Genomic DNA, 20,410 nt, shown 5'->3' with positions numbered 1-20,410 from the left:
CATTGGTTTGTCGCTCCGCTTGACCAATAGACTGACCATTCGACCACGGGACTTGTTGACAACCGTTCATTCAGGTTATAGTGATAGAGTTTCAGCGATCGATTTAACAATGTGCTATAATTATATATAGATTATTTCTCCAATATATTCCTGTTTCTATAATAGAAATTGGATGTATTAGTTATCTTTACCAATTTTCTCTGTTCAATGATTTAAATCTCAAGGAATTTAAAGGTGATTCTACTTTTTTTTTTCCTTCTAAATTTGTTGCATTAGACAATGAAGCTTTATAATCTTTCAATTGATGAAAGAGAAATAAAAAATACAGCATTTTTCTTGCTATTATAATACTTGTCAGTAATATAAAGGGTTTAAGGCTTTGGAAAAATTAGAAAAAATAGTGTGCCGCCTAATTATTAAGCATTTATATATTTATTGTATGTTTTTCTCACAAGTTCATTTCAAAATGAATAAGATTTATTTTGAAATATTCCTTTTAACTATATAAAAAAAATTGGAACTCGAATAACATTTTAAATTATTTATTAAAATTGAAGTAAAGCAATTTAACATTTTTCTTGCTATTATGCTATTTTTTAGTAACATAACGGACTTAATGCTTTAAAAAAAATTAGAAAGCAAAATAATATGCCATCTAATTATTAAGGATTTATTTATTATACGTTTTACTCCCAAATCCATCGCAAAAATTAAATAAATTTGCCTTGAAATATTCCTTTTAAGTAGATAAAATGGGAATTAGAATATCATTTTATATTATTTAGTGAGTTAAAAAATAAATTACCATCTCAATTATACAGATTTATGCTTTTTGATAATATGAATGAAACTTTCTGGACAAACCTCATGGGAAAAAAATTTGATTCAAAATTTGATTGCTCAATACAAAGAATTTCTTTTTCGCCATAGAAAGCTGATCAAATAAATTTTCAAATATGACATTTCATCTCATTTTCCAGACATTTTCTTCTTCTTTTCTTTATGGCAAAGATATATAAAATAAAAATCTAGAACACAACACATATAAACAATTTTAAAAAGGTTGTTGATCCCCCTTGTCTTTTTTTAAGTCTTAATGCAGGGTGTAGCCATTTAACTACGCATTTTTATTTCCATTTATAAGCTTTTATGACTGTCTCAAAAGGCAGCAATGAATGTTTGGACAACAACAATGAACCTTTCTTATATTCTTATTGATAAATATTTATAGAAAAAAATATATGGCAATAGAGGTGTTAGAATTAAATTTAAATTGGAGACTTGGGAAAGTACCTTGATGTATGAATAATTCTACGATTAAAAATATTATCAAAATATTTTTTTGCTGTATAAAAATATATTGGTAAAAAGGAACTTTTATTTTTATTGCAGAATTGTTAAAATGTGACTTCTGTATGAGAGATATTGTTTAATCCATAATGTAACATTTGGATCATTATTATTTTTTTTAATTTACGAAAAAAAAATTTAAATAATTCTTTTAGATTATATATCATTATTCAGAACACATATATTTTTTGTAAAAAAAAGTTATGCATTGTAGGATAAACTATTAAAAACAAAAGAAATATGCTTTTTTTCTGTGCAAGCTTTTAGATTGATAAAACATTAAAACAATTCATAGCATGGTAGCAATGCAATCAAAATAAAGATACATTTAGCAGTTTCTTATGAATTTATGAATGTATTTTATTATTTATGATTTATTGTACTAGTCAAATGATAATAAAATTACCAAAATATACAATTTAAAATTAAATGAATAGGCAAATAATCGTTCCAAACTGATGAAACATATTCACTTTTCAAGCATTTCGCTTTAAAATTCACAAGAAATTCCACAACAATAATTCTTATTTTTAGTCTATTACTATTATGACATAGATTATGCTGGATCCAAATATGATATATTTGTAAACATATTTTAGCAATTAAGTGGCCAAATAGAAGAAACTTATGAAATTTTAAGTTCGATTTACTTTATCTAGGGAGGCATAATTTGTGCAATGCGTCAGTCTACATCGCCACACAACAGTAAAAAAGAAGCAGAAAATTTTCCCTTCAGTGATTCTAATACGAATTTTGATAGGGATTTCCTCGACACTTGTCAATTTTGGAAAGGGAATCTTAGGCATCTTTAAAAAATGTGGTCAGCATTTAGGATTTTTATCCCTTTACTGGGAGCGTTTGAAAATGTTTAAATCATCAGTTTTATAGAGCTCATGTAGAATTAATTGAATAAAAATGTAGGAAATGGATCAGGAAAAAAGGGAACATTTTAGAATGAAGTTTATATGGGCTGATTTGAAATATAAATTAGGAAATTAATTAAGATTTAATTTAGTTTTAAAAATGTCATTAAGAATATATGAGGCAATAAAACATATAATAGGATATTAATATTTTTGGTACAGGATATTAACGATTCTATATCCCATTAGTGTTAAATTTCTTCACTTCCCATTTTATTTTCAACAAATATTACATCATTTAACTTTCTTAAAGTGTAGGATCCAAAATAACTGCATAGTTATTAAAAATAATCGCTGTTATACAATTTATTTTGAGAACTGTGATTCGTTTGTGTAAAAAAAGAAAAAAAAAATGGATCTCAAACAAAATCTTCCTTACCTCTATGACATTGGAGCTTTCCTTTTGGTCTTTGGTCACGTGACCTCCATAAGGACCGAATTGAGCTCCCTCCCGCACCCTCTGTTTGGTGAACACTGTGTACTCGTAGACATCGTCCTCGGGGTCCCTCACAGAGAAGAGGTCTACCGGTAAATGCAGAAGTTCGGCAACTTCCTCCAAAGAATCTTCGGTTTTACCTGGAGAAAATAAGACAAATTCGTTATTCTCTTATATACAATAAATGGATTCAGAAAATTCAGTATGTTATCCATTCTCGTGGTGTGCAAAGTATACGTGACTTAAAAAAAATAAATACTAATAAATATAAATTTTTACCAAGTCCCAAACATGTAAAATCATCACAACTAAAATCGAGTGCTCAGTTGTGCATCCTTTCTTTTGGCGAACAAAATTTCATTCGATTTATAGTAGCAAAGGAATTCGCATTTCTAAAGTCACCATAGGCAACTTCAAAAATTCGACGAGTCATCTATTTTTCAAGTTGCTAAGTTTACATATGACTATATAGAAATAATTTATTCCTTTTCATAAAAATATCATAAACCAAGTTCGGATATTCGAAGAGTCACCCATTTTCCATGTGCTGAAGATTACATGAGACTATATAGAAAAAAGTTATCCCTTTTCATAAAATGTCCTTACACCAAATTCGGATATTCGAAGAGTCCCCCATTTTCCATGTGCTGAAGATTACATGAGACTATATAGAAATAAGTTATCCCTTTTCATAAAAATACCATAAACCAAGTTCGGATATTCGAAGAGTCACCCATTTTCCATGTGCTGAAGATTACATGAGACTATATAGAAAAAAGTTATCCCTTTTCATAAAATTTCCTTACACCAAATTCGGATATTCGAAGAGTCACCCATTTTCCATGTGCTGAAGATTACATGAGACTATATAGAAATAAGTTATCCCTTTTCATAAAAATACCATAAACCAAGTTCGGATATTCTAAGAGTTACCCATTTTCCATGTGCTGAAGATTACATGAGACTATATAGAAAAAAGTTATCCCTTTTCATAAAATTTCCTTACACCAAATTCGGATATTCGAAGAGTTACCCATTTTCCATGTGCTGAAGATTACATGAGACTATATAGAAATAAGTTATCCCTTTTCATAAAAATACCATAAACCAAGTTCGAATATTCGAAGAGTCACCCATTTTCCATGTGCTGAAGATTACATGAGACTATATAGAAATAAGTTATCCCTTTTCATAAAAATACCATAAACCAAGTTCGGATATTCGAAGAGTCACCAGTTTTCCATGTGTTGAAGATTACATGAGACTATATAGAAATAAGTTATCCCTTTTCATAAAAATACCATAAACCAAGTTCGGATATTCGAAGAGTCACCAGTTTTCCATGTGCTGAAGATTGCATGAGACTATATAGAAATAAGTTATCCCTTTTCATAAAAATACCATAAACCAAGTTCGGATATTCGAAGAGTCACCCATTTTCCATGTGCTGAAGATTACATGAGACTATATAGAAATAAGTTATCCCTTTTCATAAAATTTCCTTACACCAAATTCGGATATTCGAAGAGTCACCCATTTTCCATGTGCTGAAGATTACATGAGACTATATAGAAATAAGTTATCCCTTTTCATAAAAATACCATAAACCCAGTTCGGATATTCGAAGAGTCACCAGTTTTCCATGTGCTGAAGATTACATAAGACTATATAGAAATAAGTTATCCCTTTTCATAAAAATACCATAAACCAAGTTCGGATATTCGAAGAGTCACCAGTTTTCCATGTGCTGAAGATTACATGAGACTATATAGAAATAAGTTATCCCTTTTCATAAAATTTTCTTACACCAAATTCGGATATTCGAAGAGTCACCCATTTTCCATGTGCTGAAGATTACATGAGACTATATAGAAATAAGTTATCCCTTTTCATAAAAATACCATAAACCAAGTTCGGATATTCGAAGAGTCACCAGTTTTCCATGTGCTGAAGATTACATGAGACTATATAGAAATAAGTTATCCCTTTTCATAAAATTTCCTTACACCAAGTTCGGATATTCGAAGAGTCGCCAGTTTTCCATGTGCTGAAGATTACATGAGACTATATAGAAATAAGTTATCCCTTTTCATAAAAATACCATAAACCAAGTTCGGATATTCGAAGAGTCACCAGTTTTCCATGTGCTGAAGATTACATGAGACTATATAGAAATAAGTTATCCCTTTTCATAAAATTTCCTTACACCAAATTTGGGTATTCGCGGAGTCATTCATTTTTGCCATGTACTAGGTTCCTTACAAAGAGAAAAATCTTTCCTTATTTGTAAAGTCACCATAAATGAATAAAAGAAACCTTATGTATCAAACCATTCTAGCACTGTGCGAATTTCGCACAAATGAGAGAGACATATATACTAAGAAAGTGGCACAATGCATTTATGCAAAATGCTTTTTAGATTAATCGAATAAATTACGTTAACCCTAAGGGCCGGAATAGCCTGGTTGGTAGGACGTTGGACTCGCATCCTGTGTCTTATGAGTTCAAACCCCGCAGGCCGAAGACTCTGTGTGTGGGTGCGGATGGTGGCTGGCGCACGTATAAATGTGCCGTGGTCACAAAGTCCTCCATATCGGGAGTAATGCCACTGGAGGTAGTAGTTCAGAGGTAATCGTTATCTGATTCAGGTCTAAATTGCGATCTGTGGATGAGTGAATGAAATGCACGAATGAAATCTGCCTTGTAAAATGGGTTGTGACGAGTGCGTAGCTAAGCCGTACTCTTCGCCACTGAAAGCTACAAGAGACGCCCACTCTGCTTATATAGCTGACAGATAACTGTCAGCGGGCTTGTAAAGTGCCATAAGTCACAACTTTACCCCTCTTTGAAATTTTACAAGTTAATGGCATAATTAAATTCTTTGAAATATATTACTTGTGTTTAGCTTAAATGCTTTACAGTTACAAATGTTTGTGGAATATTTAATATTCATATAATAACAAAATTATTTATTTTCTAATATCCTTCTTGATGGACAATTATGCGTAAATACTATAAACACATACATTATTTAATCACCATGTGTTAAAGTTCATTCACATGTTTGTTTATTATGCATTTAATTTATCATCTACATGTGTTAATATGTATACAAGCATTAACAAACTAAGCTGACTTAGCACTTCTAATCTTTGCATACGAATTTTAAAGTTACCTTGCAAATTTGTGTTTCAAAATCTTAAATTACTATTATTTATTTAATTATCTGTACGTGTTAATAAATATCCAGATATTAACAAACTAAGTTGGCTTAGCATTTCCAAAAGTCGCACGAATTTTAAAGTTACCTTGCAAATTTGTGTTTCAAAATGTTAAATTATTGCAATGCATTTAATACTCTATCTATCTGTATTAATAAGAATCCAGATATTAACAAACTTAGCGGATTTAGCAATTCCAAACTTTACACACTAATTTGAAATTACCTTGCAGACTTGTGTTTCAAAACGTTAAACTTCTAACAGGATTCAGTTATTAATAAAAATCTGCTTTTAAATTCCTATAAAAGGCTCTTGATGTACAATTTCTACAAATTACACATTTTTCTGTGTCTCCAACACACACAAACCATTCCAGATGTCACACAATTCATCAAAGTCACTTCATATATAATTTATATTTCTCACTGAAAAAAGAAACCCAAACAATGAATGAAGGACCATTCAACATGATGTATAGCTAGTCACCTATCTTAGAAGCAAAATAAGATAAAATTTCCTCCCAGAAAGTGACATATCTGCCTCTCCAGATTCGCCCGCAGACCTTCTATCAGATGCTGCCTCTGCCACCTGTTGCTCTTGTGAACAACTACTCGAATGCTAGAAGCCTCGCTGGTATGGGCTATCTACTATCTTCCTGCGAGGTATTAATAGAGAGAGACTAAACGGCTTATGTAGAGACCTCAGATACCTGATAAGGATATCACTTCGAGTATTTCCGATAGATGGGGTTGGGAATCGTTCATTTTTCTTTGTGTAGGAGAGGCACTTTTTTCTCACAGTTTGTAGATTGTATCGGAAATCAATGATTTGGGAAAGGGATTGTGATAGAGAGATATTGAAAAAAAATTGTGGGTAATTTTTTTTTATTGTCGAAAAATGTCTGACAAGTTTGATCGGCGGATAAAAATAGAGGGAAAAAAATATAATGATTTTCCTTTCGCTTCTCCCGATCTAGTGGTGCTTGAAGTTGAGTTTTGTTGAAACATGGGGAAGTTTCGTATTTTGGATTAGTCGTTCATAAAATAAAACGGTGCACAGCTGTAAATGAGTATAGAATCTGCAAAATCCCTCTTCTGCTACGAATATTTGCAGAAACAAGATACATTTTATGGGGAAAAAACACATTATTGTTACTGATATACTTAATTATGGTACAAACATAGTATCGATTAAATATCGTATCAAACATAAAATATATTGTATTAAAGCACTTTATATTCATATTTTCTTATGTCTATAATATGCATGGAATTTTATATATAAAATATTTTTTGTTCATAGTTTAGTTTTAAAAAAATGCACAGATGACAAAAACAGGGTGCGTAAGAAATAAATCATCTAGGAATGTATAACAGCAAGAGTCAATCAAAAAACCAAGAAAATATAAAGATGATGAAAAATAGATATTCTTTATTTCTTATAGTAAAGAAGCAATTCATATTTCTCATAACACGACTATGATAATTTGATAATTGATCTTCAAGCAGGCGTACGTTTGCTATGTGAAGGAAAAGAGTGAAATAGAAAACAGATTGTAGAAAAATAATACATTTGCGCTAAACTGAACGTAATGTTTCCCATTATTTCATTATCTACGAGGTTAAATCAAAAAGTTAGTCATATCACTGACTCTCCGACCCGCCCGAAGGCACACGGGAAAAGGAAAACTGAATAACCGGACTGCCTCAACAGCAACACTGGCGGGAACTGTGGTTGAGTCCTAAGGGCCAATACCGGCCACGGTACAACCCTTCCTGAAGAAAGTACGTTCCGTCATCGATGGGAGGAGCCAGATCGCTCACTTTTTTATGTACCCTCCAGGGTGGCGTGATCCAACCACCATACGGGAAGCATCTCATTCTCTTTTCAAGGTCCCCCCCCGTGGGTTGTCAAAAAGTAAAGAGACTTTTGAAATTTCTCTTTTCAGGGTTTGGAAACACTACTGACATTTAGAGCTGAATTAGTGTAGTCCTGAGCACTTCTTTGCAATGTGACACTTTTATTCCTGCCTTTGTCGTTGGAGAGTAGTACATTGTTAAATATGTCAGTCGATTATCATTGTACCAAGAAGAAAATGAGGGCAATAATTCGCTTTTTGTTTGGGGAAGGTGTTACACCTACGGAAATTATTCGTCGATGCAAGTGCAATCAGATCAGAACATCCTGGAAAACTACGTAAAGATGCTATCCTGCATCAAAATAAAGCTCGGTCACATTCTGCCCAAACCACGGTCGAAACAATAAAGGAATAAGGATTAGAAGAGCTGGAACGCCTGCCATTTAGTCCAGATCTGGCTCAAAGCGATTTTCAAAATTTCGCACCATTGAAGAAAGCGCTAATTGGGAAAAGATTTGCAACCGATGAAGAAATCATTGATGCAGTGCAAAACGTTTTACACATACAGCCGAAATGCTTTTTTCTCCAACGGATCTAAAAACTTGTGAAACGTTGGGAGAAGTGCGTTGAAGTTTAGGGTGGCTGCGTAGAAAAAATAATGTATGTTTCAGTTTTCTATCATTATAATAAGTGAATCTATTCTCACAGGTCTCTTTGCTTTTTGACTCTCCCTCGTACATATCTTTATTTGCAAGTTATGTACGAGAAAAACCCAGGGTGGTTTGGAAAAATTATTTTTAATTATCAATCCTAGCTTATCAAAGCAAGCTTGTTTGATTATAAGCAATTCTTATGTCTCACTCGTCCACTTGTTAGAACTCACTCTTTTTGCAGCGACGGCATATAATTTAAAAAATATTTTCGAAACATTTTAGCATTTTTCGAATATTTGCAGTTGCAATAAGTTTTTTCCGACGGAATCGTCATGAGTATCATTTCAGCAATCATAAATAGTTGTGTGTTCTCCATAGACAGACACAGATTTAAATGTTTGGTATTAAAATCCAGTTATACTATACTAATCCTATACTATACTGTACTATACTAATCCAACTATACTATATACGCCTTTAATAGAGTGCCCTGTAGCAGTTCCGATTAGCATTTCCGATCATGTTTTCCGAGCGATATATCTTGTTTTCTGCTTTTCCACTTCCTTTTGATTTTGATTAAGGATTTTTTAATTAGCCTGCATAAAATATTCAAAGTTATTTGAAAGATGTGCCAATAAATTAGAATAATTATTCATTTGATTCGGGAAGTTAACATATGGAGAATCAATATGTAATTAAACTTAATAGTTCCATATAGTTGAAAATTCTACATTCTCTTTTACAACTGGAGTAATATTCAGACACCCTGTTAATTTAACATTATTCTGAAGGAAAGAAAAATTTAAAATTATTTGAACCTGCAGTTCAAAACATCTTAACATTATATTATTTTAGCCTTATTTTGTCTGTTTTTTTTATTTTTTAAATTTATTATTAACCCTCTCATACTTAAAATCATTCGAGTTCAGGTACCTCAAAATATTAGAAAACCCGATATTCTTCCAAAGAATAAAAATCTTCTTTCTTCCTCAATCAAAAATCGAACAAACGACCGTGACAAACAGTGTTTTTAAGGTACTGAGATAGAACATACGACCCGCTTACCTAATATCCATTAAGCAAATATATGCTCGAACATTCTTTGAGTATTCTTAGAATATCTCCCTGTCTGCCAAACATATCTAAACGAGCGTCTCTAAAGTCTTGTGTATTCAACAAAGCACTTAACGAAAGGTGGAGGAATTTCATAATGATAACTGGGCTTGTCGGGCACTTGCCGTAATTTCGTTAAATGGGCGTTTAGGGCTTTTCAATACTGATAGAGTTGATTATATATTAGTGGTAATTCTCACACTAAAACTGTATTTAATATTGTCACAATAAACTTAATCACGAAAGTAATTAAAAGCATTTTTGTAATATGTATCTACAATTTTTTAATGAAATTAAATTAGAGAAAAATTTATACAGATGTATAATTGGCATCATTTAAAAGGTTTCAAAAAGTTTTATGTAATGTAACAATACTTACTGTACAATAATATACTCCAAAGTTATTAAGAAGAAAAAAACGTTAACATATTGCTTAGCTATTCACTAAAATTAAAAAATAAATGAGTCTATATTACTGAAGAAGTAAATAGAACCAGTGGATGTACTTCCAATGGTATACCCTACAGAGTATTTTAAACAACTTTTTTATCTTATATATCGTGTAACGCAATTAATAAATATTATAGCATATAAGCATTAAATGTTTAATCTTTCTTAGACATTATTTATAAATATTTTAATATGTAAAATGCTGACAATAATGAATATTTGACTTCAAACTTCCTCCTTATGTCAATCTAAATCTTGAAGTCTTATCATTCATATTATCTATTTTTATGTAATTCAAAATATTTTCACTATTTTTCACGTCAAAACAAAAGCTATAAAACCACCTGTATCTATGCAACACCGTTTACATATTTTATTTCTCAAGAAGAATCTGTAAGACAGTTATTTGCATTTACTATAAACGCGGCAACACTTTTACATTACCACGACATGTATCCTATTTCGACTGACACAGAGACGTATCATATAATTTCCCCTTACAAGTCATATTTTCACCCTCCCTCAAACTTATCATTTCTTATTTTGAGAAACATCACACCCCTTTAAAACGTGGCGAAAGAACAAAATAAAACACCTTTAGAAAGGGGGGAAAAATTGAAAAAAAGTATCTGTTTTATGGAGAAAAATACATTTTTCAGATCATATTCCCCGCTGCAAAATCGAAATAAAGTATCAATAGAGATAGGTTTGAAACTTGTTGTTAAACTAAAGAGAAGACGTATATTCTTGCTACAACAGATTCGAGTTTTGGAAGTCGTTTTAAATCGAAAATAAATTGATGGATGAATTGGGTGTGACCATTTGTTTCTCCATGTTATCCGAAATCCATTTCGTGTGGCTCTGTTTTTCGTTAAATAACATTTCTTTCAATACTTTGAAGATACTACTGATTCTTTTAGTACAATTATAACAAATTGTACTAAATAAATTATCATTCATCAAATACAAAATAATAAAGGGTGTCCAAAAATTAACACAAGATTTAATAATCCTATTAAAAACTATTTGACAGCTGATAATTAAGAGTTAGTAAAAATGGAGTATTATACGATAGAGCAACGTGTTTTCATTGCTGAACAATATTTCAAAAATAATGAAAGTCTGCCAGTCATAGTTCGAAAGTTTAAAAATTGGCCCCTTGATCGTGTAATTTACTATTATTGGATTTCTTTTTCTGGGCTTATTTGAAGTCAAAGATGTGTGCCAACAAGCTCACAATCACGCGTGCATTCAAGGAAGAAATTTACCCCTTCATCAACGAAATTCAGCCACATTTATGAAAAATGGTTATAGAAAAGTTCGACTGAAGAGTGAGTATGGGCCAGGAAAGCCTTCGAAATCATTCGTCCAATGTGTTATTCTATAAATAACCCTATCCTGTGTACTTTGTAATTCAATAAAAATATAATAATTTCAAGAAAAGAAAACTATGTTTTTTATTTAATTCAAATCTTGCGTTATTACGTTGTTTTATAGTACAATCCACCATTTTTATGGACCCTAAACTATCAGCTGTCAGATTTTTTTAATAGGGTTTTTAATAGGGTTTAATAGGGGTTTAATATGGTTTTTTAATAGGGATTTATTGCACGAATGGTGGTAAATTTAAATCTTGTGATAATTTTAGAACACCCTTTGTAATATGTTATTTTTTCAGCTCAGATGTCGTCCTCGTCATCTGACCACGGTTCAAAATTACGAGGTCCGTCCCAAAATAGCCCTAGTGTTGCTTCAAACGGGACGTTAATATAACCAAACCAACCAAACCAATATGTTATTTTATTAATATTCTCCAGTTTCTTTTAGGAGTTCATCATTATCAGCATTTAACCTCAAGCTTGTATGAATATATAAATAACATATGAAGTTAACTTGCTCGATAATTCGAATATTGAAACAAATCAATAGATTTTTTACAGTAATTACATATAGGCAAGATAACACCCATCGATAATCAATGATTTCTTAAAGATTAGATGGAATTTTAATTTTTATACAGATTAATTTTTTTTTCAAGAAAAGAGTCGGGAAAATACTGATATTTCTCTACTCATGTGGCCAATTAAATTAATTGGCCAATTTAATTTTTTCTACGTAAAGAAGGAATGAAAGAATAATAAGAAAGAAGAAGAAAAAGCGAAAAAAGAACACATTTTGATAAGTCACCAAAGTTTTCCAATTTATTTATTTCATTAAATACCGTAATTTGATTTTCAGAAGTTTCTAATACTATTATAATTCCACATATTAAATCCGTAAATATTTCTATTAAATATAAAATTATAAGCAGTAAAGGAATTTAATATGCTATTCCAAATTTTAATAAAATAACAAATATTTGGTTATTTTATGAAAAATTATTTCTTTAGTTTCGTCTCACAAAATTGTTAAACTTTTTGAAATTATATATTTATAACGGATCTGTTACGACTTATTCGATAAGTCAATAAATTAGAATAGTTGAAAATACAAAAGAATCATAAATTTTAAAATTCGGTAATTAATTTATTAAGCAAATCATGAGCATTGACAAATGTGCGATAATTTAACAAATCAATGCTTTTTTTATACGGCTTATTATTTCAAGACTATTGTGTAATAATGTTAAAGATTAATTTAATTTATTCTTTGCGAAAACAAATTAAGAACATTTTTTTAGCTTCATCTGAATGGCACTGGAAATTTTGCTCATAATACGAAGAAAAGGGAAATAAATAATATGATCTATTTCATGTCTTCACAACAGCCGTAATGCAGCAATTTATGTTGCAGAAAGTCCAAGATCCTTAAAAGATATAATGCCGAGAATAATAATAAAAGAACAGATGCCGAAGATGATAAAAAAAAATAGTGCCGAAAGAATAGATTTTAAAACAACTTATAAAGATATGATCAAAAATTTTCTGTCCATAGGAAAAGTTATTTTATCATAATCCAATGAAATCAATCTATCGTTTCAGATAGCCCCTCCCACCCCGCTCATACGTCACAATATGCAATCACCATCACCGTTAATGAATCTCCTGACACATCATACGTCACAAGGATTATACCAGGAAATATCAACCGAGTATCAAATCAGAGAGAGGGATATAAGGAATAACAAAACAACACCCCCAATCCAAAAGAAACGGTTTATCCGGTCTCCCACCTCCACTCTTAGTCCATTATTTATCTATGACCGCCCCGGTCGGATAAAAAAAAAGGAGCCAAAAGCAAAAAAACTTGGCGAGCAGGCGCTATTTCTGAGACCATTCGTGCATATGGTTTATCTTGAGGAACAGTTCCTGTAGCATCAGGAGCGTGACTCAGTCGAACTCAACATCAATCTTGGGGCAGTTTTCTTCTGTAACCTTTTTCCTCCCCATTCTATTTTATTCTGGGAGATTTCTTTGTTTTTTTGAGGGCTGTTTGTGGTGGTGATCTACGGTAGGAGTAGGGTGGTTGCAAACGATAACCTGTTTCAATTTCTTGAATTCCGAATTAGTGTTTAAAAAGTTGGGATAGAAAATCGTAACTCTGGATTGTATAAATTCGTTTATTGTTAACACTTAAATATAGATTTTCCAACATGATGTGATTATCCAATTTCTTGCATGTTTAAATAATTGTCATTATTTTTATTTTAAGAAAAAATATATCGATATTAAAAGAACTCCGAATTTTAGCGAAAGGAGTTTACAGTTTCTTTTATACATTTTAAAACAGATAATGGTGCGTGGATCGCATTCTTTCGTTCGTGAATCGCACTCCTTTCTAATTTACTAAACCTTTTCTACTATAAATAGGAGGCAGCAGAAAGGCAAAATCTAATTAGAAAAGTGATTACAATCATAGGTTTAAGTCGCAACCGCGAACATGCCGGAACACTGTTTTAACCCTTTCTAGGGCCATGGGAAGTATGCATCCCACCAAATTCATCAACCTTTGAATAAAGTTATGTAGGTTGGCATAAGTTCTCATAATTTTTTCAAAAAGACAAAGTCTTAGATGCTTCAGTTTCTTATCTCACACAAAATGATCTGTCTTTATTTGTTAATTATTTATTAATTAATCAAATTAAATTTATCTAATAAGCTAAACTAATTACTTTTCGTAAGTCCATCTCGATCCTAAAGATATTTTAATTGGCCATGACTAGAAAAAATGGCCTTTTAAAGGGTTAAAATATTAAACATTGTTTTTTTTTCATTTAATATTGTTACCTTGACCGTTTAGTTCAAATATCAAAAATTAATTAAGTTTTTTTTGTGAAAATATCGATAAAACATTAAAAGCATAATTATTTCACTAAGTAACCAATATCTCAGATAAAACGAGACAGTCCGAATTTCATTATCGTTTCGCTTTCAATTAGATGACAATGAACAACACATACTAATTAAAACAATGCCGAACGCCGGCAGTTTGACCCTGAGATAAAATTTGTGCGAATTTTAATAAAATGTTCAAGGTTTTAATTTTATTCATAAATAAATATCCATGAAAATAGACAATAAAAATTAATTACAGTTAATACAAAGAAAAATTAACTCATTTTTTTTTTCAAATTTTACAGAACATAAAATATGGTCCTTTTTTTATGTATATGTGTGATGTAATTTAAATACATATTTGTAATGTAAAAATATAGTATTAATTTAAATCTTATGAAGGCATGTTATTATTACCATCAATAATAAAATGACATTCCAGCTTATTTAAAGCAGAACAAGTTTTCACTCAGTCATAGCTGGACCATCTCACTTACGATATTGTCAACAATCTGTATATAAACCCAGAAAATCTATTATTGAACAGAATTTTTGCTGAAACAAAAGCTCATTTCTAAATAAATCTCACAAATATTTAAATTTCTTCAATTTTAATTTTAATCTTGATTGTTTAATAACGGAAATTTTAAATTTATAAACGTAATAGATTTCTAGACATTTATTAAGTTCCAGAAATTCAAACTCTAAACTTCTAGGCTATGATTTTCTAGAAATCTATTCCTTCCAAACTTCTTTCTGTTTTATGTGAGATGTCTCATATAAACTTTTTGTACAACAACTAACTTACAAATGTTTCTATTTGATTCACCGTCCAGCACATAATCAGTGTATTTGTTCACTGTCTCAACTTTTCGAATGCTAATGTAACTATCTTATGATTATTTCTGTCTAGATGACTTTACATATTCTTAGACATATTTGCTACTATCCCAAATATGTCAATATCTAAATTCACAAATAATTTGTGAATATTTTTATCTGAATCCCTTTACAAATTCCAATCTCAATACATGTTAGTTGTCTCCATTGTATAATTACATACATCATAACCTTAGCTTATGATTTTTTTAAATTCAGTAATTTCGAAGATCCTAAGCCTAAAACAAGCATAAAAAGCATCTTATCTTCTCAACAGTTATCAATAAAAATCTTATCATTTATTTTTCAATCCATATGTTTGTTTTCCGACATTTCTATAAATATTTTTGTCTAGTTTCTTAGCAATTTATATATTATTTATTTTGACTGCATTCACATTTAAAATTTATCATGGAATATCTTTTTTCCTATTCATTATTTATTTTAGATAAAGAACGTTCGTTGAATTCATCGTCATTTTATTCATCGTCCATCGTTCGTCATTTTATGAATCAATTATCTGTGAAATCTCTTTATTTCACTATCACACCATTGAAGCTATTTACTTTGTTTATCTTCTGGTTTCCAGTGATAGGTTTTAGCTAGAATTTTCTGACTTAGATTTGCAGATACAATTATGTTAAAAACTTTTTCTTTAAAATAAGGATATTTGAAGCATTTTTTTTTTCTTTCTTGCAGATGACGTTTATGTAAAAACTTAATATATCGTAGAAATTTAATAATTTACTCTTAAATTTTTCATTATTTTAATATTTTTTAAAATAATAAAACATAATTTTTTTGCCCTAAATTTTAGCTTTTTCAGAAAATCTTTTTAAAAATCGCTATTAAAAATAAATTACTGTATCCACGTATCCTTCAGTATATATATTCCTGGACGATGAACAAACCAAAAATCTATGGTTTATTTAAACCAAAAGTTAAGAAATAACTGAAATTTCTTGAAAAAATGTAAGAGTTCTAGTGTAAAACAATAGATTTTTTGGGATTTTTGACCTTCTTTCAAAGTTTAAAAGACGCACAACTTTACATATCTGCATATTTTTATCATTTCTCTTACATTTTACTATTCCCTAGACAATATTATAAACAAGTTGTATAACGGAATACAGTTGAATATTTTTAATCGTACTTGATAAATGAAAATTAATTGAAAAACTTCATTTCGAGAAAAACAGTATAAAAATTGTTTTTAATTTTCAATAGATGAAAAAAAAAAACTTTTTTCTCGAAAACTTTCTAAATGGTAGTGTTTATACCTCTTCTTTTTGTGCAATTCCTTTATCAATTTGAAATTTTGAAATTTGTTTCGTGTCGTTTTCTTGATTCTAATGTATACTTTTTGTGATCAGCTATGCAACTAGGACCGAAATTTTTCAATATTTCTTCTATCATTGACTTCAAAATGAATATAAACTAATCTGGAAATATTTTTTATCAATTAATATTAGTCTTGAATATTATTTAAGTGCTTTTGCTGGATTTATTGTTAGAATTTCTAGCATTAATGGGAAATCATGAAATTTTAAATGATTGAGAATTATGTATATTTGCAACAATGCCATCAGAAACAAAGACTTTCATGCTTAAAATATTTCAAAATAACAATAAAAGAAAATATATAAAAACAATAAATTTTAAATACCCGAAATAAAAGCAATGAAAACCGCTTGATGATGATATTATTTACAGTTTCAATCTCAGCTGTTAAGTTATATTAAATTGCCTTTAATTTCATTTTCGATTTCCCTAGAAATAAAGTAAAAACAGTTTTGGAAATGTAAAGGTGCGGGCTTTCCAACAAAATTTACAAATTGCGATTTTCTTTCAAAAACGGCGTTTTAACGTATAATACTTAATAAGAATAAAATTCATATTACATTCACATAAGATAAAAATAATATTAAACATCAGTTTCCCAATTAGATAAGAATGATATTATCATCAAATTCAATTTTTTATAGGAGTAATATTAGGATTAGATAAGTTGAAGATAAGAAAATATTAGGATAATAATAAGTGCATTAATTGTTATTTCATATCATAAAATTTTTTTACCTGTCTTTAATGGTGTCTAAAGGCAAATAAAATTTTCTTTCTTTATTTTCCAAATATTTTTTTTTACTATTGAGCTCAGTGTAATGCAGCTCTGATCAGAGTCATTAATTTTATTTAATTCATGAAAAAAATATTAATAGCATCATAAGATACTATTTATTAATCTTTTCTTTCTTGGTATTTTTGTCGTTTTTATAAAACTATCCATTCTTTTTTCTTGAATAGAGAGAAGAATTTTGGATATTCTCAGGAAATGCAAGCGTGGCCTCCCGTTTAAATAGATAAAAATTAAAAAATTAGAAATAAACATCAAGGAATTGAAATAATTTATATTCTTTTTGAACACTTTTATCTAAATTGACTTGTTTGAAAGGATATAATTTATTAACGGATTTTCTTTTCTTTGACTACTGTGTTAGAATTTTGAAATTCTGTGCATATTCGAGATGGCAATACAATAAATTGAATTTATTAATAATAATAACTCATTTTATTTTAGAAAAAGGAATTATCAGTAATCATTAATTCAATATAAATTTTTGATTCTATACCAGCAGTTTCAGCAGTCGGGAGAGTGAGAAAAAAATTGATCACACAATTTTTAAAAAATAATTAATTTAATAAAAAAAATTAATTTATTCAACATAAATTTTGATCCTGCACCAGAAGCTTCAGCAGTTGGGAGAGTAAGAAAAAATATAGATCACGAATTAAAAGAAAATAGAGTGTTTAAAATAAAGAAATTTAAGGCACATTTCATGCTTTATTATTCATTTTTACATTGATTTTAACTATTTTTAAATTAATTATTTTTAAAACCCATTTACATTCATTTTATATGTATACTCTGAATGTGCTCCCACAATTTATTTTCTTTGCTTTCTACCTTCCTGATTAGAGTGTATCATTCAGATGACACCAATTTAGTAAATAATTTCAGTAACCGATGAAAATTTAAATTTCTCTTAATACTCAAGATAAAATATAAAATTTTCATTTAAAGAAATTGTTAATTCTTTTTCTTTTTTTGAGTTTGAAAAACTTTTGTTTTTAGCAGTTCCTCTTTCATTTTTTTTTCAAAATGTTGTCTTTGGATTTTATAATTTAGATATAATATTTATCTTGATATAAAAAATATTTTGTTTTATTTCCTACTAAAATTTTACATTAAATCGTATTTTCCGTTTACAAGGATTTGAGAGGAAAATATGATTCTTTTTATACTGTGTCCCATTATTTTCAAATTAATAACTGAAAAAAGTAATGCCAAATTGTTAAATAATAAGGATTAATTGTAATTTGATATTAATTATCAACAACAATTATTTTTTATATTTCTTACTAAAATTTTATGTTAAATCGTAATTTTTCTTTTCAAGCATTTGCAATGAAAATATGATTATATTTATACTTTTTTCCATTGTTTCAAAATCATTTGCTGAAAAAAGTAATGCCAAATTGTTAAATATTAAGGATTAATTGTAAGTTGATATTAATTATCAACAAGGCTTAGAACAATTTAACAAAACAACTTCAATGGTAGTCAGGAATTTTTTACAGAACAACTTCACACTGAAAAAATTTAATAATGAACGTTATGTGCATTCTTCCTTAAACCTGCACAAATTCATACCCAACATGTATGAAACAAACTGCAATAATACGAGCCTAGCACAACTTTTTGACACAAGTTTCCAATTTCAGATCCCTCAGAAATCGAAAGGCGCGCAACATATCAAAACACGTTTTCTTAAAATTTTTCATCCCGCATTACGTGAGTATGGACAGTGGACTACAACATCCATATATCAAACTTTAAAAAAAAGCCCAGATATAAATTTTTAAAAATAAAGGAGCGAATACTGAACCATGATTTTTTTTTTCTGAAACGCGCGGAGAGAAAAATCAGAAAGCTTAAAACCATCTATCCTCTTTACAAACCATTTACAGAGCGAAAAGCCTTCAACGGGGGCATCGTTTATTTTGAAGAAATTGAATTTTTATCTTTTTTCAAATAAAGAAAAATAGGCTATACTTTCGGATGGCCAGCCTACGTGATAGAGGGACTTAAAAATATTAGATGCCAGATACAGCCTCGCTATGCCTACTAGCAGGCACTTGAAAGATGCTCTAGAACGGCATCTTTTTTTCGGTGTGTTTAGAAATCGGCCATGAGCAAAAAGATATTAGTACTGTATTTATAAAAGTTGTAAAATAGGAAGCATTTGAGATATGTCATTTTTCGTATACTTACTGTATTTCACAACCTACTCAAAAGTATTTTAAACGCTGGTTTTTAAACTTTTGCCAAATTAGGGTTTATCTAAAAACTAAAAATTAAAGAAAATGAAAAACAGGTTTTTATTCATGTACTGAAAGTAGAAACATTTTTTTATTAAAAATCTGAAACTAAAAGCAAAATCATTAAAATAATTTTAATCTTAAAATATTGAAAGAAATACTATAAATTAACTCGAATTAAATCATCGCTGTTATATATTTTTAATCAATGGTTGGAATTTCCATTGGTGATATTCGTTGATACTCATTGTGGTTGAATTCCATGCAAATTCTTTTTAAGATCCTTGCTTGTAAAGTTGTGTTTTTACTTCCGGATTTTTAATTTAATTCATTGACAGTGTACTATGTTATTTCATTGCATTTCAAAAATTAAAAGAAATTGTATAGTACATATTTCTTGTAGCTGCTGAAAATTTTTTTCTCTTCAGATCATTATTATGACGTCTTTAAGATAAACATAATTCCACATAAAAATACATGTAACACGTGTTAAAAAACAGTTAAGTCAAAATTATGTTGGCATTGAAATGGTAGAAACGCACCAAGTCATCATCATGTTAAAGCCTTAAAATTAAGGATGCATCAAAATTGTATTAATATTAGAATAATAGAAATGAATCAAGTCATCATCATGTTAAAGCCTTAAAATTAAGGATGCATCAAAATTGTATTAATATTAGAATAATAGAAATGAATCAAGTCATCATCATGTTAAAGCTTTAAAATTAAGGATGCATCAAAATTGTATTAATATTAGAATAATAGAAATGAATCAAGTCATCATCATGTTAAAGCTTTAAAATTAAGGATGCATCAAAATTGTATTAATATTAGAATAATAGAAATGAATCAAGTCATCATCATGTTAAAGCT

General features: G+C 29.4%; 1 protein-coding gene across 1 annotated transcript in view; it reads right to left on the bottom strand.

Annotated features, from left to right (window-relative positions):
- Positions 1-20,410, bottom strand: part of LOC129972869 (zinc finger protein ush-like) — a 263,779-nt gene that overhangs the window by 37,652 nt on the left and 205,717 nt on the right. The window contains exon 2 of the mRNA XM_056087170.1: positions 2,653-2,849. Within this exon, the coding sequence (XP_055943145.1) occupies positions 2,653-2,849 (197 nt within the window). The remainder of the gene's footprint in view (positions 1-2,652; positions 2,850-20,410) is intronic.

The sequence above is a fragment of the Argiope bruennichi genome, chromosome 6 (genome assembly GCF_947563725.1).
Source record: "Argiope bruennichi chromosome 6, qqArgBrue1.1, whole genome shotgun sequence".
NCBI lineage: Eukaryota > Metazoa > Arthropoda > Arachnida > Araneae > Araneidae > Argiope > Argiope bruennichi.
Note: the sequence above shows the minus strand (reverse complement) of the source record. Positions and strands in the feature narration are given on the sequence as shown.